At 34.0% G+C, this 24,304-nt stretch overlaps 1 protein-coding gene across 2 annotated transcripts in view; it reads left to right on the top strand.

Annotated features, from left to right (window-relative positions):
* LOC131155437 (glucose-6-phosphate isomerase, cytosolic 1-like) overlaps window positions 1–4,653 on the top strand; it is a 29,508-nt gene extending 24,855 nt beyond the window's left edge. For both annotated transcript variants that reach the window (XM_058108568.1, XM_058108569.1), the window contains exons 22-24: window positions 3,243–3,332; window positions 3,481–3,588; window positions 4,208–4,653. In XM_058108568.1, the coding sequence (XP_057964551.1) occupies window positions 3,243–3,332; window positions 3,481–3,588; window positions 4,208–4,258 (249 nt within the window). In that variant the 3' untranslated portion in view covers window positions 4,259–4,653. The remainder of the gene's footprint in view (window positions 1–3,242; window positions 3,333–3,480; window positions 3,589–4,207) is intronic.
* Window positions 4,654–24,304: the final 19,651 nt, after the last annotated feature.

Here is a 24,304-nt window from a genome sequence, read left to right as displayed (position 1 = left end):
AAGAAAAGATGCAAAAAGGGCCGTTAGTGAAGCTAAATATAGATCATTTAATAGTTTGTATGATAGATTAGGTACAAAAGAAGGGGAAAGAGATATATTTAAACTTGCTAAAGCTAGAGAAAGGAAGAACAAGGACTTAGGAAATGTAAAATGTATAAAAAGTGAGGATGATATTGTCTTGGTTAAGGACGAAGATATTAAAGAAAGATGGCGAAGTTACTTTAGTAAGTTGTTTAATGAAAACCAAATAGAAGGCTTAAATTTAGAATTGTCAAATGAGGAAAAGACTAAAAATATAAGATTTATTCGAAAAATTAAAGTTAACGAAGTTAAGTTTGCACTAAAAAAGATGAAAAATGGGAAAGCTATGGGACCAGATAACATCCCAATTGAAGTTTGGAAATGCTTGGGTGATAACAGAATTATATGATTAACTAATTTATTTAATACAATTGTAAAAACTAAGAAAATGCCAGATGAATGGAGGAAAAGCACTTTAATACCTATATACAAAAATAAAGGAGATATTCAAAATTGTAATAACTATCGTGGAATTAAACTTATGAGTCATACGATGAAACTATGGGAAAGAGTAGTTGAACAAAGATTAAGGTTAGAAACGAAGATCTCAGAAAATCAATTTGGTTTTATGCCTGGGAGATCTACCACAGAAGCTATTTATCTTTTAAGAAGATTAATGGAAAAGTTTAGGGAAAAGAAGAGGGACTTGCATATGATATTTATTGACCTTGAGAAAGCATATGATAGGATACCTAGGGAAGTTTTATGGTGGGTTTTAGAAAAAAAGGGTGTATGTTGTAGGTATACCGATGTCATTAAGGATATGTACGATGGAGTAATGACTAGTGTAAAGACTATAGATGGAGAAACTAGAGAATTTCCAATTACCATAGGTGTACATCAAGGATCTGCTTTGAGCCCTTATCTTTTTGCTTTAGTGATGGACCAATTGACTAAGAGTATTCAAAAGGAGGTTCCATGATGTATGTTGTTTGCAGATGATATTGTATTAATTGACGAAACTAGGGATGGAGTAGAGACTGAGTTAGAATTATGGAGAGAAGCTTTAGAATCCAGAGGCTTTAAGATAAGTAGAAATAAAACAGAATATATGAAATGTAATTTTAGTAATGATAGGAGGAATATTGGAGACAAAGTTAAACTTGATGATGAAGAAATAAATAGTACTTGTAGATTTCGATACCTTGGATCTATTATGCAAGCTGAAGGAGAAATTGAAGATGATGTAATGCACAGAGTTAAAGCAGGTTGGGTAAAATGGAGAAGTTCTTCAAGTGTTCTATGTGATCGTAGAATACCCTTAAAATTGAAAGGGAAGTTTTATAGGACATCTATAAGACCAGCTATGCTATATGGATCAGAATGTTGGGCGACGAAGAAACATAATATCCAAAAAGTAAAAGTTGCCGAGATGAGGATGCTTAGATGGATGAGTGGTATGACATTAAAAGATAAATTAAGGAATGAACATATTCGTGGTAAGTTAGGTGTAGCTCCTATAGAAGATAAGATAAGGGAAGGACGACTCAGATGGTATGGACACTTGCAACGTATGCCTTATAGTGCACCTATGAGGAAGAGTGACTTAGTTACTGTGGGGGGCAGTAGAAGGGGTAGGGGTAGACCTAAAATAACTTGGGAGGAGATAGTGAGTAAGGATTTAATGTCTTTGAATCTATCAAAAGAAATGGTCCATGATCGCATAAATTGGCGGAAAAGGATTCATATAGCCGACCCCACTTAGTGGGACTAAGGCTTGGTTTTGTTGTTGTTGTTGTACAAGGAGAACTTCCTGATATTCTAATACATAGCAAAATGAAGTTTTTTCCTATTCAGCTCTATATAGACCATGTTTTCTGGTAGTTTTGTAGATTTGAGTTAAAATTTTGAGCATTCTTGGAGGAAATGATATAGTTTCCCTCATAAAAAAAAAAAAGGGAAAATAAAGCAGAAGGCAGAAAGAGATCCTCAGTCAGGAGAGGAAAATGATTGCTTTAGTTTTGGGTGTGCCTGCTGATTTGAGATATCTTTTATTTGCTAGGATAAAAATTAAATGTTATGACCAAAAGGGTGGGGGAAAGGGGGCCCCCGGGGGGGGGGGGGGGGGGGGGATACCAATCTAGAAATTAGCATTGTGTCATGCAAAAACCACATAATGGCATTTTTTTTTTGTTACATTTGAGCGCAGAATGCCTTAACACAAAGATCAATGAATCAACTCCAACCAGCCTCAGCTTAAATATTACCTTCTATTTTGTGAGAAATATCAGTGGGTGTGTGGAAATACCTCTTTGAAGTTTGAAGGCTAGGGGCAGTGAGGTATAACATTGTCCATCATGCATTATAAGTGCCTTGAAGGGATTTGAAGGTTGTAAAAATATGCATGATCATAAAAGTTGAGAAGAGAAAATTTTATACTCATTATTAATGAATCAACTCAAAGCATTAGAGGAAGTATCAATAGTTTGTCAAGCTTATTTAATCTAAAGCAGAAAACTAAAGAAATACATGAACACTGAGAATGCAGAAAATAAGATAGTAAAGTTCCTAGAAGAGTTGAGTGCAATAAATTTTCCCAAACTGAAACAAAGAAGTAGACTTTTGAAACTTACTTGTATTCAGTGGTTCCCTAAAGCGTTATTTGTGACAGGATTGCTTAGTCAAAATTTCAAATATATTATTATTCAATATGTTTCTTCAACCTTCTTTCAGCCAAATCAAACTGGACAATCTATTGGTTGAATGTTTTTTAGGAATTTCAAGGCACAAAAAATATTAAAACAATTCATTCATGGGTCAATTGCAAATTTAGTTGTGCTAACTAATTAGAAGCTTTGTATTTAATTATCATATGAGGTATGCAAGTCAAGTCTCAAGCTCCCAATGTGTACATATTTTGTACTTATGTACCTGCCCACAATAGCTTCATATTTAAATATCATAAAAGGCACATTGTTAGTAATCGGGATATTGCAAGTCTTAATATGTACATGTTTATTTATGTCCACCTGTTCACAATCCCCAAGCACATAGTATTCATGTGCTATCTTGCTGGTTTACTTGGATGTTCTGAATAACCCCCTGCTGTATGTGTAACCATCACTGTTTATGCATGCTTAACATTTCATTTCATCTCTGTTGTCTGGATTTTTAAAACATGAACTGGTGGCATGAAATAAATAATTTTGTTTATTTTTCAGTTGTTGGCTATATACGAGCACAGAATTGCAGTGGAAGGTTTCGTATGGGGAATCAATTCTTTTGACCAGTGGGGAGTGGAGTTGGGCAAGGTATGATCTTTTTTATTCCCAAATTGGCTGCTCGCACTTTTCTTAATTTCAGCTGTTCGTTATGTGTTAATTCAATGGCTTTCACAGTCTATGCCTGTTGATTTTGCTCACTATATATATGTATGCTCTTGCATGGGTGGAAATGCAGTCACTGGCTTCCCAGGTCCGAAAGCAAATTAATGCATCTCGCACAAAAGGAGAGCCAATAGAGGGCTTTAATTCCAGCACTACCTCACTGCTAACGAAATATCTAGAGGTATGGCAGTGCATCCTGCACTGAGCTTTAAAGGGATTTTATTGTTAAAATTATTCCTCTGAAATTTGGTAGATAGTAAACAAGATGCATAAGAGGGGAGGCAGTCAGGTGTAATGAAGGTTTGAAATAACATATATTTGGTTACATGGTTAAGAGTCTTTTTAGGTTTTCTACTTAGTTGCAACTTGCAACTTGCCAATACAATTGTCACCATGACATTTTCTATTTGCTTATTTTGCTTTATATATATATATATATAGCATCATGGTAACATAATATAATTCAAGTACTGCAATTGGATAAAAGAGCAGAATAATGATATGTATGGATGCTGCCTATTAAAAGCTGTTGTTCTTGGGTTTTCTCGCAACCCTAATTGCCATGTTGTTACTTGTTCATGTATAACTGTGAATATGACCACAAAACAAATAATGTGCATGCAAGATCAGCCTTCATGTGATTAGAAGCAATTCATGTATGTATGTTGCACATATGTGTTTCATTTTATATCATCATTGTCTGATTCTTTAGTTTAGTTCAGGAGTATAGAAAGGAGTTCAGTTATGTATCCATATCGCTGCTTATACTACTTAATAACTTCTTTATTTTTAAATTTCAGGCAAAATCGCCGATTCCTTCTGAGCCTGTAACCACTCTACCAAAAATATAGTGCGTGGGAGAACCTTGTGGCTGCATTTTCCTTGGCTGCCAAGAAGGAATTAAAGGTCAAATATCTGCTGATAATCGTGTCAATTGAAACACTACTCACAGTGCATACAGAACTTGAGCTGCTATACCCGTGGTATTATTCTCATTTCTTAAGTTGTTCCTGCACAAATTTGGATTGGATTCTTCATTGTAAATTAGTTCAGGATCATTATCACTTAAAATGGTCTATGATGAAAGCACTTCGCATGCATGTTTGATGTGTGCTTTGTCATAAATCTTCTTTTTTTTTTTCTCCCAATAAACCACACTAAATTTTTAATGTGAATTTCATCTCCCTTTGTTATAAAGTAATAACATTGCCTTTGACTGGCAATGGCTTTTGTTTTTTTTTTGTAAGTAATGTTTGTTGTCATTTACAAAAATAAATTTTTTTGACTAAAGAGTCCTTTGTAAAAGTTTAAAATCTTGGGTTGTGTATGGAAGTAGGATTTCGAGCCTTGGATTTGGATTTGGATTTGTGTTGATTTAGAAAAAATTTAATATAATTTATATTATACTTTGTCCAATATCTCACATATTTAAATTCAAACTATGAAATTAATGCTTCCAAACATACTGTTGGAGTCTATATGGCTGAGGAAAATGATTTTTATTTTTTATTTTTAATTTTGAAAGAATTACAAAAATAGTCCATTTGGGTCAAGTGTCTTTTTTTTTTTTTTGAGTAAAAAGAAAGAAAGGAAAGAATTCATTATTCATTATATTTTATTAATATCAAATATTATTAAAAGTTTTTAAAAAATATTCTAGTATGGTCAGCAATTAAAAAAAGTAAGTGTTAATAATATGTAAAATTAAACTTTTGCTCATCCAATAATTCTTAGTATGGACACAAATTATGAATAATGATCATAAATGTTAACCTCCTATATTAATGATTATTTTGTGTGAGTGTATAGTGTATGTCATAGCATAATCATATGCTCTCTCTTTGGCCTTTAGAACTAGATATATATTCGGGTCAAATCAAATCAATACAATGAAATGCTCAAATTGGAGGGGACTCAAAATTGTCAACTTTAAACTTGGGCCAAATTCAAACGATACTAAAATTGTTAAGCTTTGACTTGACTCCTTATAAAATAATTCACACATAATAAATCTCTTCATCTAAAATAATATCTAGCAATGTCAATTTGTGTGAAACTTTTCCTAAACTTAAATTTTGTTTTCTCAATGAAAGTTATGATTCTTTCTCCTGAGTGTCATGTTCTCCTTTGCTCTACAAGTATTTTACTCTCTCCTTCACTCCCTAAATTAAATGAAAATCATTAATGCAAATGCCGAAAATTTTATAATTCGACCTTCCTATATAACTCATGATAATTTAATATTCAAGCATCCAAATTAAGTTGCCATAAATTTTCTTTAGAATGGAATTTTGAAATAATGTATTACTATCTTCTCTCTTTTCTCACAATCCAAGATCTCGGAAACAATCGAAATATTAATAAATCATCATTCCAAAAATAAAGGATTTTTGTTATGAAAAATATGAATGGTTGTCACTCCATGTTCCACTCCTTCATCTTCCACCACCATGTATTGTCTTATTAAAGGGCCCTCTCCCTTTAAATTTTTAATGTATAGAAAAATACTTGAAGAGAGTAGGCATATAGAAAGGATGAAAGAAGAGAGATAAAGAGAAGAGAGATATTTTGTATAAGGCCGGTTCCAAATCATCTTGTAATTCCTCCCGAGATAGTGAAGTTTTTAATCTCATCCAATTGTGGAGTAGGCATAGCCAAACCACGTAAATTTTTATCTCATCTCTATTTATTTTCCTGCATATTTTATAACACGTTATCAATACAAGACTCTAACTATCTAATATATTTCTTTAAATCCTATTTAATTTATTTCTTGTAATTTTTACTTCGCAAAAGTATAATATTCTCCAAAAGATAATATGTCTTTTAAATTTTAAAGAATACCAATCTCCAGAAGAGATGGTAAGATAGTGTGATTTATGGTGTAATCTCAAGAGGAGAGGGGGGTGAATTGGATATTTAAAAATTATTGGTCAAGTTTTGCCCTAATTTTAAATCCAAATACAGTATAACTCAAGCTTAGGGTTTTTCAAGCAATCTCAAATCCCACAAATGTTTAAGTATGCAAATATTTAATGCATGTACAACAATCACAACAAATTAAATATAAGCACACACAAGTGGAAATTTAAATAGCGTAGAGAAAGAGAAAGCAAACATGAGATTTTTAACGAGATTCGGTTATCCCCGCCTATGTCCTCGTCTCAAGACAACTCGCTTGAGGATTTTCTTAAACCACTCCTTAACAAGGCGGAACCACTTTATACATACTCCTTCAATCGGGTGGAGCTCCCTGCTACACACTCCTTCACTAGGGTGGAGCCCCACTCTATACCAGTCCTTCTAGGTGGACCAACCTCTCTAGGCAATACCCCACGCCCGGCATGGTTCACTACCCGAACTGCAAGGATACAAAGAAAATAAAAGTTGGACATACAAATAAATGCTTCTCAATAAGCTAAGATGTACAATGTAAAACTAATATGCACTCTCACAATATATGATTTAAGCTCAATAGAGTATGTGTGTTTCTCTCTCAAAAGTATTTTTGAAATAAGTGAGAATTGATGAGAGTAAATGCTATTTGAGTAGGAAAATATGTATAATGATAAATTGCTCAAAGAGTTAAGTGCAATAAATGATTTATCCAATAAAGATTTTTGCAATAAATGTGACTCGGAGAAGCTAGGGTTTTGCTCTCAAAAATATATTCAATTGAATGAGTATAAGAGAGTAAAATGCTTCTTTGATTTTAGAAAATATGCAAGATAAAAGCTTCAAAGATTCAATAGCAATAAAGGATTTCTCCAAGAATATTTTTCAAAAGAAAGTGTAGGAGAAAACTACGATTTGCTTGCAAAATGATTTTGCAATGAAAATGAGTATAAGACAGCTTTGATTTGTATAAAGAAATGCCCAACAATGTAATAATATAATATGAGCTTGGCAAAAGTGTTTTCAAATGCTTTGGGCTTGGTATTTATAGCAATTTTAAAATATGACCGTTTTATGGCCATTGGGAATAAGATAATAATATAAATTTAAATTCTATGATCGTTGGGAGCTCAAAATTGCCTGAACCCGAGAGGTCCAGTCGATTGGCCCAAGGCAATTTTCCGAATTCGTGATGTGATGACCCAAAAATATATATACGATTAAAGCAATGTAATAATAATAATAATAATAAAAATAAAATAACAAGAATGCTCATTAAGTTAATATCAATACAGAAGTGCTCTTTTGTAGGATCCTTGATTCCATGTTTGATGCTCAAGAAAGACCTTATCTTAACGAGTGCTCAGAAACCATTGCGGTTCAGTCGCTCCCTGAAGGTCAGCCTAATCAAAATGGAATTTCATAGGATAAACAGGATAGACACTGTTTGTACACGTAAATAAAGACATATACATAAAATAGTATTTTGACAGATATAATTTATAGAAATACATGATAAAATAATAATAATAATAATAATATAGGTATCCTATGTGGGGTCCACATGAGTCCCGAAGTCGTGTGGGGTACATATGAGTCCCGAAACTATGTAGGGCTCATAAAATCGTGTGAGGACTATTAGAGTTACGTAGGACCCACTTGGGTTTCGAAGTTGTGTGGGACCCACAAGATCATGTGAGGCCCACATGAGTTTTCGAAATTTGAATTTAATTCTTTTAAAAAAAAAACTAAAACATGGCTTTAATAATAATAATAATAATAATAATAATAATAATAATTTTTTAAAAAATAAAAATATATAATTAATTAATTAATTAAAAATTAATTAAAGGGGAGTGGTGGCAAGCACTCCCACATGACTTTCATCCCTATCCCATACCTAACCCATGCCTAACTCATCCCATGCCCATTCTTTAATTAAAAAAATTATAATTTCACCCCTCTCCTTATACTTTTATAAATTCTATTTTCTTCCCCAAATTTTTTCTATAAATAGGAAGCTCTCAACTTTCATTTTTCATAAAAATTTGCAAAGAAAGAGAAAGATTAGTGACTGAAAGAATTAGTGGTGGAAAGAGAATTTTTGAGTAAGTTTTCACTCACCCACTCTTTCCGATCTTATTTCTTAGAGATTGTAATGCCCCAAACCCCCTAAACTCGGGTCCGGCGCGTTATACCTGATAAAATCCCTGATAATCCATAATCCATAATATACACAACGAAAAACATAAATATAATCTCTATATAATATAAAAACCATAATTAATAATACTAGAGTTTACTACCCCTATACCACATCCATATTATCCATCCAACATCTGCACTACCATAAATACACAAATCTCCAAAACATTTCAGTATGTTCACAATCACTTCGTTCTCAACAGACTTAAAACATAAAGACATAAACATAAATATTTACATTCCCCAAAGTATATCAAAATATACTCTTTCTCTTTTACAATCCTCAAAAAGGCTAAAAGCCCTCGAGTTCTCTAAGCCCGACCTCGAGGATGTCCTAAAAAAGAAATAATCATATTCAGGTGAGACACATCTCAGTAAGGGAAGAAACATACATATTAAACACAATGTGATTAACATGAGGCATATAAATATCATTTTAATAACATGTGTATAGCATTTTCATAAACTCTGAAATCATTCTCTAAATCTAAACACTCACATACAAATGTTTACCCACGAGATTATCCAAGAATAGGGGTGATTACCCGCCTATACAAGTAGCACCCCTCTGCTCTAATACTTAGGCAACCCTGATGTTATAACTAAAGCATACCAGGGCACTCACCTTACTCGATAAGTCCTCAAGTGTTAACTTGATCTCATACTCACATATTCAACAATAATTTACTAGCAAAGACCCTAAGGATAGGGAAATCTACCTGCCCATACAAGTAGGTTCCCTCTACCCTAGTACGTTATGTAGCTACTGCTACATTTGAAGTTACTAGCGCACTCGCCTTTCTCAGCAAACTCTCAAGCAAAGGGTACGCACTGCCCAAATCATAGCATGTTCTACGTACATAAATACTTCTAATATCATAATACATCATTCTTTCTGTCATTATTCAATTATACACACTTGTTCATATTTATAACTTAAACATTACATTGCATTTCACTTTAAGTGACTTTTCCCCATTTTCATCATTCACATTTCTCATTTCATTCCATTGCCACTTCATTGTCATTTCATTACATAACGTTTTCATTTCATTTCTTCGTACTACAGCTGATTTTTAGCCATCATCAGTTAGTCTACAACTCCTTTTAGCTATCATCGGTTAGTCTACGTAGAAACGTACTAGATCTGCTAACATGATTGTCTTTCAGCTGTCTTACGTTTACATAGTTGCATTTAACATACACAAGCAACATAGTCCATTTCATATTTTATTCTCAATGCTTTACTTAGCCTGTATCTTATACATTTAACATATATTTGCACAGAATCTCATGCCACACAATTTAATAGTAAAACTCATACATATTCTAGTAAAATAGGTCAACCCACATTTAACATTTATAAGCTGAAAATGCAATTTCCATTTCTTACATAATTATCCAGAAAATTCATTCCACTTTCTTCAGTTCATTTTCACAAATACATACCTAAATAAGTGGTCCTAGGCTCGAAAATAATAGTTTTACATGGTTGGCATTTTAATAATTTACACCAAAATATACATATAATATAACGTAAATTATTATCTTTAATTTCATAAATTCTGATTTAATATATAATTTCCCCTTACCTGAATTCTCGAACTACATTGACAGGAATCCCACACAGATGCCCGCGGCGCTCACCCGGACCCTGATTCAAAACCTTAGTTCCATTAAATTATTTCTAAATAAAATACTATTTAAATATTTTTGAGGGCCATTATTTCCAAATAAATAGTTATACCTGCAAATATAACAATTTTGTCAAAATTTTCAAATCTTACTCTCGCTTTGGAATGAGGCCTAGAAAACCCCAATTAAAAATTTACTCACATCAAAATGACGACAATCATGATTAGAACCATGTGATGGTGCTCGATCGCCGATTTAACCGCATATTTAAAGAGAAATTGGGAATATAGGGAAAAGTTACATTTCCCCAGTAGTAGGGCCTAAGTCGTTCCCACGACAAATCTGCTCCAGTAGAAATGTCAGCGGCGGAATTAGAAATCCAACGACACCTTCCATTTCCCGATCCGCCGCAAATCTATCGAGAAATCGATGAAAAAAGAGACGGAGACGGAGACGGAGAGCAAGCAGAGGGCACAGGAAAAACTCTTAGGGGCGGCGCTCCTCTTTGGAAAAAAAAAAAAACTTTCTTCTTTTGAAACTTTTGCTTCAGGATATTTTCAAACATATATATATATATATATATATATATATCTTATTTCTATTATTATTATTATTATTATTATTATTATTATTATTTTCTTTCATACTATTTCTTTTTGTTTATTTATTTAATACATCAATTTAATAATGTTTAACTAATTAGTTGATTAATAATTTTAATTAATTAATTAATTTCATTTATTATTTTTTCTTAATTATTTTAATCTTTCGAGTCTTTACAGAGATAGTCATTGTGTTCGTAATACAAGGTAAAAGAAGAGGTAAGTAAATTTGATTATGTTATATTTTTATTAAAAATTCATACCCGAGTTTATTTGTAAGTAAATTTTGATTATGTTAGTTAGTTTCATAAAATTCTCTTGAATTAATTATTACGCATATTTAATTATACTAGTTTTATCTTTAATATACTTGAATTTATTTTTGACTAAAGAAATGTTATAAACCCTTCGGGTGTTTTACATCATTAATTTCTATTCAACAAAATATTTTTAACATGAAAATTGTGTGGCGTGAGTTTATTTATACTTTACATATTTCACAAAAATATGAATAAAGATTACATGAATTAATTTTTTTTACATTGCGTATTTCACGAAAATATGAGTAAAAATGAGATTTTCATGATATTATTTTAATTGTATAAATTATATAATAAAAATATTTTTAAAACCTTTTATGGCAAAGAAAGTTCAAAATTACAGATGTTCGGTACCGCAACTTAAAATTTAAATGGATCAGAGTACACCCACACTGTTTACAGAGTGGTTTTATATGGTATTGGATTTCTCCTGAGTACACACCTGGGTCGGACGAGAGTTTAATAGCGAAAATCTCACTTTATGATGATATACGTTGATTTAGTTTGACCGGCCAGCCAGCTAAATCTAGTATTCGGACTGTACAATCCAGTCATGGGGATAAACATGACTTACGATTAACATGCCTAGGGATGGTTTTTTTTTTTTTTTTACAGTATATATATATATATATATATATATATATGTATATAATTACGTATACATAATTATTGATAATTTGAAGGTAAAGTATAAGTTTATATGAACATGACCATTATTGTGCCTAAATAATGATCTAAAGGAAACGTATAAAGAAAATTATATATATGTATATAATTAAAAATTATAATTTCAATTTTTAAAGTTAAAAGTTTAATTTAACAGTAATAGTATATGATTATAAAATTTTATTGTTGTAATTGATGACAAAAGTTTTTATACAGAAATTTTTAAATTTATATTTATTTTAAAAATATTTTTGAAGTTATAGTATTAAATATTATTTTACGAAATTATGAAAGCTTATTTTGACCACACACTAATAATAATCTTATTTACTTACTGAGCGTTGTTTCACTCCAATTATTATTTTACATTTCAAATCATTTTGAAGAGAGTACCAGAAATCTAACGTATTAAGTGCATAGACGGGAATAGAAAGAGAAGAGTAGAATAAAAAAAATAGTATAATACAATTTAGAATATGTTTGTGTATTTTAAAATTTTAGAAATTTACATTTTAATAGTTGAGACATATATTTGTAATAAAACTAATTAGTGCTCTAATAATAAAAATAATTTAGATTTATTTGCGTCCATTGAAAAATTTATATGTAGCAACCCACTCGGGTTTGGGTCTTTACAATTGGTATCAGAAAATAGGATATAGGTTCTGCATACTCTAACATCTAAATTTTATCAGAACTTAGGCATAAAACATGATTTGGGTAGGATTGGATAGTTTAAAATATTTATTTTAGTTTGTTCTACGTTAATAATAGATTTATTACTTTAAAATAACATTTGATCATTATTTAATAATGGATCCTAAAAATAGTAACATTGAAGGAAATGAAATTAATGTGAAAGCTCCCAAGGACAGGTAACAATCTTATATTCTCTAAGAAAAATGGTAGTATTATTGAAGACATGTTAATTAACTTAAATATATTATTTATGTTTGTAAAAACATGTACTCATATTGATGACTTATAATTAATTGTTAGATCATATGCATTAATAATTTAAAATTTTCATATATATAAATATAATAACATCTTAGATTTATTTATTTTCGCTATTATTATTTTCACTAAAAATATAAGAAGTAGCACATTAGACCCTATTAGGTTTGGAGGTGCTACACATACAAATAGGTATGAATAAACGGTTTATTCTGAAATCTGAATTTACCAAAAATTTATTTGCATGTGCAAGTTGGATATGAATATGTATTTTTACGTTGCATATTCAGTTCTTATCAAAATATTCAAGCTTAATTTAGGAATATATATTTTGATGAAATTTTTAATTTTAATTTTGTATTAGTTTATAAGGAATTAAATACAATTTAAATGTTACTATATTATATTTAAATTCAAAAAAAAAATCCCTTAGCACGTGCAAGTTAAATATGAATATATATATATATACATATACACACACACACATTGCATATTCAATTCCCATCAAGTATCCAAGTTTGATTTAGGAGTACAAATTTTGACGGAATCTTTAATTTTTATTTTGTATAAATTTATAAAAGTAAATACAACTTAAATTTTACTATATTATAAAAAAAAAAATCCATTAATGAAAGCAATATAAAAATTAACTAATCTTCTTCAAATAACTAACCAATGCCAAATCATCGATCGGTCAAACATACCCAATATATATTTGATCTAATAATAATAATAATATTGGAATATATATATATATATATATATATATATATATATATATAGACACATATGTATGTATATATGTATAGGGTACTCTCGCAATAATAAAAAATAAAAAATAAATAGCCTCATGGGTAGAAATCATTAGCTATAGCTCACTTTCCCTCGAAGCAAGGTCAGGGCATAAGACCACTTAGGCACAGTGGGGATTCAAACCCGCGAGCACATGGATGCTCGGCCGATTCCTTACCACTAAGCCACCCACCCAGGTGGTAACCTAAGGATGAGATTAATTATAATTAAAACATTAATAAAGATGTAAAAACATAAACAGAACCTTAAGTCCGCAAATTTTGCTATACGCATCGCTCACTCGATTTTCGCTACACGCGTCACTCTCTCTCAATTTCCATGACACATGTCGCTCTCCCTCGATTTTTGCAAAGTGTGTCACTCGAGGCACGCGTCGCTCTCTCTCGATTTTTGCGACACACATTGTTTTCCCTTGATTTTTGAAAAACGCATCGTTTAATATCCGTGACATGCATCGCTCTCTCTCGATTCTCGCAGCACATGTCGCTTTCCCTCGATTTTTGCAAAACACGTCGCTCGATATCTGTGACACGCGTTGCTCTCTCTCGATTCTCATAGCACATGTCTCTCTCCCTCGATTTTTGCAAAACGCGTCGCTCGATATCCGTGACACGCTTCACTTTCTCTCGATTCTCGCAGCACACATTGCTCTCTCTCTATTTTTGCAAAATGCGTCCCTCGATATCCGTGACACGCATCGTTCTCTCTCGATTCTCGCAGTACACGTCTCTCTCCCTCAATTTTTGCAAAATGCGTCGCTCGATATCCCTGAAATGCGTTGCTCTCTCTCGATTCTTGTGGCACATGTCGCTCTCTCTCTATTTCCACAACACGCGGTTATTCCCTTATAAAAAGGGTTTGTCTCCTCAAACTCTAAGCATCATGACTTTTTACCATCTTGAGCAACCATTTCGGTTTGCAGAGATTAGCTCTTCCCAACTTTTCTCTTAGTTGCCTCATTACTCGAAAATGTTGTAGAATCACCCAACTCCCCAAGTTGCTGAAAGCAGCACTAAATCGCCAATCCAAAGATGGAAACCCACCCCAACTGGAGATTTTAGAGGAGGCCTTCCACAACAGTCAAGGGGAACTCCCTTTTGTGGAGCGAGCTATCTTGCTTGCAGCATGACTTCGACGGTATGGTCTAATCGAGCCGAGAAACATACGCTTTCGGTTTGAGAACTATAGGCGTAAGAGGGGATCAATTGAAGAAGCTACTATTTCAACTACTGCCCCACCAATTATCTATCTTACCTCCTCCGCCACTATCGCCCCGAGTAGTGCCCCTGCCATTTTCCCAACCACTTGTACTCTCATCCCTATCGATAATATTCCGTCTATGAAACTTACAACTAACATCGCACCAATGAGCCATACCCCTTACAATGACAGCATCGTAGTCACGACATTAAGGGTTTGTGATAATGCTGACCTACTCCACCATTGCAAAGAGATCCAAAACGCGTTGAGACTCGTGTACGGGCCACCGATGGCTTGTTATGAGCATCCCCACTAAAGGCCACAAGGGGAAGGGAGCGCTCTTCCTCCCTTGCCGAACAAATGGGTATTCTCTCCCTTTTTCCGACCCAAGCCGGCGACATTACAAAAGGTCAACTCTACCAAGAAACAACCCAGGCAATTAACAGTGACACCGTTAGCACTTCAATAGATTTTAACGTTGCTAAGGCTCTAAAGGCCAGATTTCATTTCATTTTATTATATATATATTTTTAATTTATAGGACATGTATAATATATATATATATATATATATATATATATAAAATTATCCTTTCCACATCTTCTAAATTTCTTTTCCATTTCAACCCTTATTAGACCAACGATTCACACTTCTGTTTCCAAAATAAAATATTTTGCCAAATTGACCCTTAATCTATTCTAAGACTTAACAAAATCATTCATCAATTTACTCTTTCAAAATAGTGCAACCAATTATACAGTACTCATTTTAAATTAGCAAATTTCGAGGACGAAATTTTTATAAAGCGGGGAGAATGTGATGACCCAAAAATATATATACGATTAAAGCATGATAATAATAATAATAATAATAATAATAATAATAATAATAATAATAATAATAATAATAATAATAATAATAAAATACAGAAGTGCTCTTTTGTAGGATCCTTGATTTCATGTTTGATGCTTAAGAAAGACCTTATCTTAGCGAGTGCTCAGAGACCATTGCGGCTCAGTCGCTCCTTGAAGATCGGCCTGGTCAAAATGGAATTTCATAGGATAACAGGATAGACACTGTTTGTACACGTAAATAAGTACATATACATAAAATAGTGTTTTGACAGACATAATTTTAGAAATACATGATAATAATAATAATAAAAATTATAATAATAATAATAATAATAATGATTTTAAAAAATAAAAATAAAATAAAATAATTAATTAATTAATTAAGCAATTAATTAAAAATTAATTAAAGGGGAGCGGTGGTAAGCACTCCCACATGACCTTCATCCCTATCCCATACCTAAATGTCACGGTCCGACTATTTACACACCGTTGTGAATGGTCGTGCGGCGCTAGCTAAAGCACTCTTACTTAACTAGCCAGCCTATCATTTACCAACATTCATCCACAAAGCACTTTCATTAACATTCATTCAGATAGCAGCGGAAACAATAATCAATTCATGAAAGTCGTGGCAAGCAAGCAGTAAACATTGAAGCAAACGTAATTCATTAACAAATCTTTGGTTGACATGTTGTACTTAGCGAGGGAGGCAAGTAGGCTAAGCACGTTGACAATTGCTAGTGAGTTTTACAATGACTGATGAACACTCACCCTCCCCTAAAGAGGTTTTTATGTAATTATTGTCCTGGCACTAGGAAACATCAAAGTGACCGAGGAGTCATACTGCCTTATTTGGCTTACAAAGACTCCAGTAGCAAAAAAAAACCCTACACTAGTATTTACATGATGGAAACCCATCCCAAGCACACGAGATAAGCGGTCACAGGCAAGCATAATGCCCTGAACAAGCTTAGCTCGTGACATTCTCGCTCACTTATGCGGTCGACATCCTCGTAGACTTTTGGCGGTAGGTACACTTCAACTTTGTCCACGAATGGCTTCAAATCTTCCGCACAAATCCAGCTGATTTCTTTGTCATCAAGGCGCTTCCATTTCATTAGGAACTTCTGCCGCTTCTTCCTTGAGGATATGAACTTTCTGTCTGCAAGGATCTCTTCAACATCATGTCTGTCAGGTTGCACTGTCTTCAACTCTGCGCTGTTTGACTGACTTTTGCTTAGGTTGTTGGTGTTGGCATTGAATGGCTTGAGGCAACTGACATGAAACTGCGGTCTTCCCTCTTGATCTGTCCACTTCTTCATCTTCTTAGAAGCTTTCTCCAGATAGGCTTAGGCAAACTCTACATTCAATCTCCATTCTCTGGTGAAGATGCACACCTTAGGACTCTTTCGTCTGTACGGCTCGCCCACTGTGTGAGGTAATAGCGGCATCTAGCCTGTAACAAGCTCAAAAGGGCTCTTGTTGGTTGTTGAGCGCCTTTGGACGTTGCCACAGAACGGAGCCACATCAAGTAGTTACACGCCATTCTTCTGGTTGTCGTTGACAAGATGGCCCAAGTACTTATCTAGTAGCTCTCTGAATCTCTTCATCTGTCCGTCTGTCTGTCGATGATAACTCGAAGAGATGTCAAGGTGTGACCTGAATATCCTGAAAAACTCTATTAAGAAGTTGTCAGTGAACATTAAATCTTGATCACGAATAATAACTCGGGGAACACCCCAATGTTTCACAATAGCCACAAGGAGCAATTGTGTCGTCTCCTCTGCCGAACAGTACTTTGGTGCGGCCATGAAAGTACCATACTTCTTTCGCTCCCCCTTATCTTGTTGGCAAGTGAGACAAGTTTTGGTATAATCAACCACATCATCCCCGTGTGCGGCCAATAATACCTCCCCAGTAGTCCTATCATTGGATTCATTATCCGCGAATACCCCTCAACAAACTTCCTGCAGTATCTAGTAAGGCCAAGAAAGGAACGCAACTCCTTCACTGTCGTGGGGATCTTCCATTCTTGAATCATCCTTACTTTCTCCATACCCCTCTGGATACAACCTTGTTCAACCACTTGACCAAGGAATTTGTTGCTCCGCCGAGCGAAAGAGAAATTCTCCTTCTTCACATCCAAACTGTTTCCCTTCAGCCTGTTGAACACCTTCCGTAGATGCTCTTCATATTTCCTCTGAAACAACACCGATGCTCCCAACGGTGTTTTGGAAGGGCGAACACATCCCGCTTCCAATTCATCAAGCTGTTTCCCCAACTCTACTATCTCTCAAGGCGCAATCCGACATGGCCCTTTAGCAGGTGGTTTCACTCCTGATAACAACTCGATTTCATGCTCCACAGTCCGTCATGAAGGCAAATTATGAGGCAACTTATCCAGCAACACCTCCTTATACTCATCCAACACCGCTTGGATGGTTGTAGGCTCCAGCTCTTGGCCTACTTCTTTGTCTACCACCACTGTGGCTAGATGTGTCTACTCACCCTTACCCAATCCTTCATTGAGTTGTATGGCTGAAAGGGACTTCCCGTCGTCTCCTTTCGTTGCAACAACTTGCACCATGCACGAGTAATCTCCCATCAGACACAGGAAACTAGCCGAAGGCATCAGCACTACCCTCGTCCCTATTAGGAACTCCATTCCTAGAATAACCGGATAGTCATCCAATGGCACCGCTGTGAAATTCGTATGACCTTCCCACTGTCCAAGCTTTATAGCCACTTGCTTGGCTACTCCCAGAGTAGGCTGGGCTACAGATTTAACTGCTTTCATGCGTTCTGTATCCTTCTCTAAGGATAAGTTGAGTCTCCATGCTTTCAACTACGAAATAAAATTATGAGTAGCCCCCGTATCCACTATAGCGTGAGTACTCTTCCTATTTATCCTCAAGTCCACAAACATTAACCCTTTTGCTCGTGTAACTTTCGATGTTTTTGCCTGCTTTTCCAATGCATTCACCAGTCGCACTGAACCTACCCTTGGGGCATCATCCTCTTCCTCCTCGCTTTCCACCCCTTTTCCCGAAGTAGAAGCTTGTAAGGCATTGAGTAAACTTTTGTGTTGACACTCACTCATTTTGTGAGATCCACCACACAAGTAGCATGAAATTTTACTCTTCCCCTTTCCATTGGGTGTGTTGAACCCTTGAGACGACGAAGAAACTTCCTTTGAGGTTGATGATTTATAGTCAGCTCCCCCACTCTTGCATTTGCCATTCTTGAAAGACTTTCCACTGTTTCCCTCTTCGCCAAACCGTTTGGACAAAGCGGTCTCATCACCAGTGTAGTCTGTCAAGCGTTCTACAGCCTCTTGTGCAGTTGACAAGTCTTGAACCCTTTGCCTATGAAGTTCAGTTCTTGCCCACGTTTTCATCTCTCTAGAAAATAGAACAACTTGTCCTTCTCCGACATATCCTGAATATCCAACATTAAAGCAAAAAATTGTTTCACATATTCGCTGATTGACCCCGTATGCTTGAGATCTCTCAGTTTTCTTCTTGCATTATACTCAATGTTCTTAGGAAAGAATTGGGCCTTGAGCTCTCTCCTCAAGTCTGCCCAACTATCAATTACACAACTTTCATTTTCAATTTCTCTGTACTTGGTACGCCACCACAATTTGGCATCACCTACCAAGTACATGGTCGCAGTATCCACCTTTGCCTGTTCTGAGGCCATCCTCACAACGCAAAAGTACTGCTCCACATCAAACAAGAAGTTCTCTAACTCCTTGGCATCTCGGGCACCCCTATACGTCCTGGGTTCTGGCACCTTGGTCTTGCTAACTCCCGGAGTGTTGGAGTTTCTCATAGCAAGAACCATCACATTCATCTTTGCATCCAGATCTGCCATCCGGGCCTGCAAAGTTTCAACTGTGTGGCGAAAGTCCTCTGACATGTCGCCTATCAAACCTGCTTAACGTTTTTGTGATCCCATCATCTCATCAACAAGTTCTCTCATTTGGGCCACCTCCACGGCCATAGTGTTGGTTGTTGTCTCAACCTGTGCTTCCAGCACGCTGATCCTCTCAGCAGTGTTTGGTGCCATGGTCACTTACCAAAGCTTTCCAAATCCAACAACGAATGCAATCGAATTCACGTAGCAACTCAACCTTGGGCTCTCACCAAGTGTCACCGACTTGGCTCTGATACCAAATGTCACGGTCCGACTATTTTCACACCGTTGTGAAGGGCTGTGCGGCGCTAGCTAAAGCACTCTTACTTAACTCCACAAAGCACTTTCATTAACATTCATTCAGATAGCAGCGAAAACAATAATCAATTCATGAAAGTCGTGGCAAGCAAGCAGTAAACATTGAAGCAAACGTAATTCATTAACAAATCCTCGGTTGACATGTTGTACTTAGCGAGGGAGGCAAGTAGGCTAAGCACGTTGACAATTGCTAATGAGTTTTACAATGACTGATGAACACTCACCCTCCCCTAAAGAGGTTTTTATGTAATTATCGTCCTGGCACTAGGAAACATCAAAGTGACCGAGGAGTCATACTGCCTTATTTGGCTTACAAAGACTCTAGTAGTAGAAAATAACCCTACACTAGTAAATACATGATGGAAACCCATCCCAAGCACACGAGATAAGCGGTCACAGGCAAGCATAATGCCCCGAACAAGCTTAGCTCGTGACAACACATGTCTAACACATCTCATGCCCATTCTTTAATTAAAAAAAGTTATAATTTCACCACTCTCCTTACACTTTTACAAATTCTATTTTCTTCCCCAAATTTTTCCTATAAATAGGAAGCTCTCAACCTTCATTTTTCATAAAAATTTTCAAAGGAAAAGAAGGATTAGTGAGTGAAAGAATTAGTGGTAGAGAGAGAATTTTTGAGTAAGTTCTCACTCACCCACTCTTTCCGATCTCATTTCTTAGAGATAGTCATTGTGTTCGTAACATAAGGTAAAAGTAAAGGTAAGTAAATTTGATTATGCTAGATTTTTATTTAAAATTCATACCCAGTTTATTTGTAAATAAATTTTGATTATGTTAGTTAGTTTCATAAAATTCTCTTGAGTTTATTTTTACGCATATTTAATTATATTAGTTTTATCTTTAATATACTTGCATTTATTTTTGAGTTAAGAAATGTTATAAAGCCCTCGGGTGTTTTACATCATTAATTTCTATTTAACAAAATATTTTTAATACAAAAATTGTGTAGCATGAGTTTATTTATACGTTGCATATTTCACGAAAATATGAGTAAAGATTACATGAGTTGATTTTTTTTACGTTGCGTATTTTACGAAAATATGAGTAAAAATGAGATTTTCATGATATTATTTTAATTGTACAAATTATATAATAAAAATATTTTTAAAACCCCTTATGGCAAAGAAAGTTCAAAGTTACATATGCTTGGTACCGTAGCCTAAAGTTTAAAAGGATCAGAGTGCACCCACACTGTTTACAGAGTGGTTTTATATGGTAGTGGATTTCTCCTAAGTGCACACCTAGGTCGGACTAGGGTTTAATAGGAAAAATCTCACTTTATGATGATGTACGTTGATTTAATTTGACTCACCAGCCAGTTAAGTCCAGTTTTCGGACCGCACAACCCAGTCATAGGGGTAAACATGACTTACGATTAACAGGCCTAAGGGTGGTTTTTTTTTAAGAATATATATATATACATATTTAATTACATATACAGAGTTATTGATGATTTGAAGGTAAAGTATAAGTTTATATGAACATGACCTTTATTTTGCCTAAATGATGATCTAAAGGAAACGTATAAGGAAAAGTATATATATATATATATATATATATATATATATATATATATATGTATGTATATAATTAAAAATTATAATTACAGTTTTTAAAGTTAAAAGTTTAATTTAACAGTTATAGTATATGATTATAAAATTTTATTGTTGTAGTTGATAGCAAAAGTTTTATGCAAAAATTTTTAAATTTGTATTTATTTTAAAAGAATTTTTGAAGTTATAGTATTAAATATTATTTTACGAAATTATAAAAGCTCATTTTGGCCACACACTAATAATAATCTTATTTACTTACTGAGCATTGTCTCACTCCAATCATTATTTTACATTTAAGATCATTTTAGAGAGAGTACTAGAAATCTGACGTAGCAAGTACATGGGCGGGAATAGAAAGAGCAGAGTAGAATAAAAAAAAAATAGTATAATATAATTTAGAATATATTTGTGTATTTTAAAATTTTAAAAATTTGCATTTTAATAGTTAAGATATATATATTTGTAATAAAGTTAATTAGTGCTCTGGTAATAAAAATAATTTAGATTTATTTACGTCCGCTGAAAAATTTATATGTAGGAACCCACTCGGGTTCAGGTCCTTACACGCAAGGTTCAACATGTCAGACATATGATCCGGTCTGCAGGATCATAAAAGCAAGTAATCTGGTCGACTGAGCTTTAAAGTCTGATCGACTGACCCTTTACAAATATGTAATTTTGGCCATTTTGTTCTGTTCGGTTGACTAGGCTTGTGAGGCCAGTCGAATGGGCCTTTACAAATAATGAAAATCTGGCCAAGTGCTTTGTGTGTTTGATTAGGCTTGTAAGTTCGGTCGACTTGAATCTTTGAAAAATATACATTTTAGCCCTCTTTTGACCTAAAAGACATTTCAACTGTATGAGTTTAGCTTTTAAGTGAAAGGTTTTCCATGAAAATTTTGATTCCCTAAGGTCAGTTTATGGTTATTATTGAGCTTGCTATCATACCATGTAATGCATGCATTTACAATTGAAACTAAAAGCATTACAACCAAAATATAAAAGTCTTCATTTCTTTTGCTCTTCAATTTTCCATGGGATGGGCCAGGTGAAATTAGCTTTAAGTGCCTCATGACTTCCATATTGCCTTTACCATATGTGCATGCTAAAATATAAACATGTTCAAGTACTAAACTCACGCATAAGAAACTTGTGATTTGTCATTATCAACATGGAATTGGACTCAAAAAGTCAATGATCTCCCCTTTTTTATGATGACAAACACATGAGCAAAATGAGGTTAGCCTTACAAGGCTCCCCCTTACAATATGCAGAATTTTAAAATAGACAATGTAATCCAAGCATATGTAAAAAGAAGACATTGAAATTTCAAGTTGAAAAGTGTTGAATTTTAGCTCAATATGCATTTAATTTTGGCCATAAAGCTTAGATACCAAATATCAATTATGAATAACAGAAGGTTAGAAGGATGTAAGTTATATGATAAATAATTTTATAGATATTTCTCCCTATAATCCCAATTTTGCTCATATAATCTTCTCCCCTTTTTGTAATCAACAAAATGGCTAAGTTAGGCATAGTATTACAAAAAAAAAAACTTTTGGCTTGAGAAGCTCCCCCTTTTTTAATACAGAAATGGGCATAGACAATATTCTTATAGCTGTTTTGAAAACGAATTCTACAAATTTGTACACAAAATAGTATAATTGGCCATTGAAGTTCAAAAAGATATTTTAATCATGATCAGACCAGAAATATCCATAAATCATTACAATTTTGATATTACATAAGACCTGTAGAGATTGGAGTTTTAAAAAACAGTCTTATGAAATCATGATTTCAGTCTAACTCCCTAGTTAACAAGTTAGCATGTGTGGTTGTATCTGATCATTTAATTCAACATGCAATACCCTAGTTAGCTACCAGCATGCATTCACAGGGTCTGCATCAACCATGTAGATGGCGTTCAGTTCAAATAACATGCAAATCTCTTAATCAAATCTACAACATGCATTTTGCATCAACCTTGTAGATGGTATTAAACAATTTAATATTACCAATAACTGTTCATGATACCAGATTAAGAGATAATCACCATCCATCAAAGAAATTTAAGTATTCAGTGTATTATGGATAGTAAGTTGCAGTGTTGTTCTCACAAAAGCATATAAGCTTAAAACAAGATAAGATTGTGAGAGTATTTAATTTATAGAACCATGAAATTACATTAAGGGAGTTGCTCCCTCTCAGTTACGCACTCTACTCATCACCATCTTATGTTCTCCATTTTCATCTTTTTATGCTTCAAATTCTAAGTTAAGTGCTCTAAATTTTCAATAACTTAACTTTGGCTTTTAATGCTTAGGCTTAGAAGACCAAAAAGTCTCAAACAATGTCCCTCTAGTGTAATAAGCCTATTTTGCCTCTTTTTCTTATGAATTTTCAACATGTGAGAGGCTCAAGTTCAAATTGCTTTCAATTTTAACTGGTTGTATATAGGTTTCCTTGAAATTTATGCTTTCTTATATATTGAACCCTATAGCAACCATCCTAGCTCATTAATGCCATTTTGAGGAATGAAGCTCTAAATGGTTTAATTAATATTTGAGAGCTTATGAAGGGAGTATGAATAACTACTCTTTAATGAATTTACAAGAATGTGCAGATGAAATTTTTCTCCCTTTTTGAATCAACCATATGTTTTGAATGCTTGAAAAATCAATTGCGTTGCACTTATACTTTGAAGCTCATGGTTGAGCATGAGTTTCTTAGATAATCATGAATGCTCGTTTAGAGAACCCAACATTGCTTTGAAGTTTTGATAAGATAAATCTCCTGTTCAATATACGACATGAATGAGTATTTGGATTCAACCAACTTTCATCTATCCTATGAGGCTTCTTATTTTGATTCTCAAAGCAACACCCTATCTTATGTAAAAACTTACCAAGAAATTAATAAAGGGCGGTTTCA

The sequence above is a fragment of the Malania oleifera genome, chromosome 5, assembly GCF_029873635.1.
Source record: "Malania oleifera isolate guangnan ecotype guangnan chromosome 5, ASM2987363v1, whole genome shotgun sequence".
Taxonomy (NCBI): Eukaryota; Viridiplantae; Streptophyta; class Magnoliopsida; order Santalales; family Ximeniaceae; genus Malania; species Malania oleifera.
This window is presented reverse-complemented; position numbering and strand designations above follow the sequence as displayed.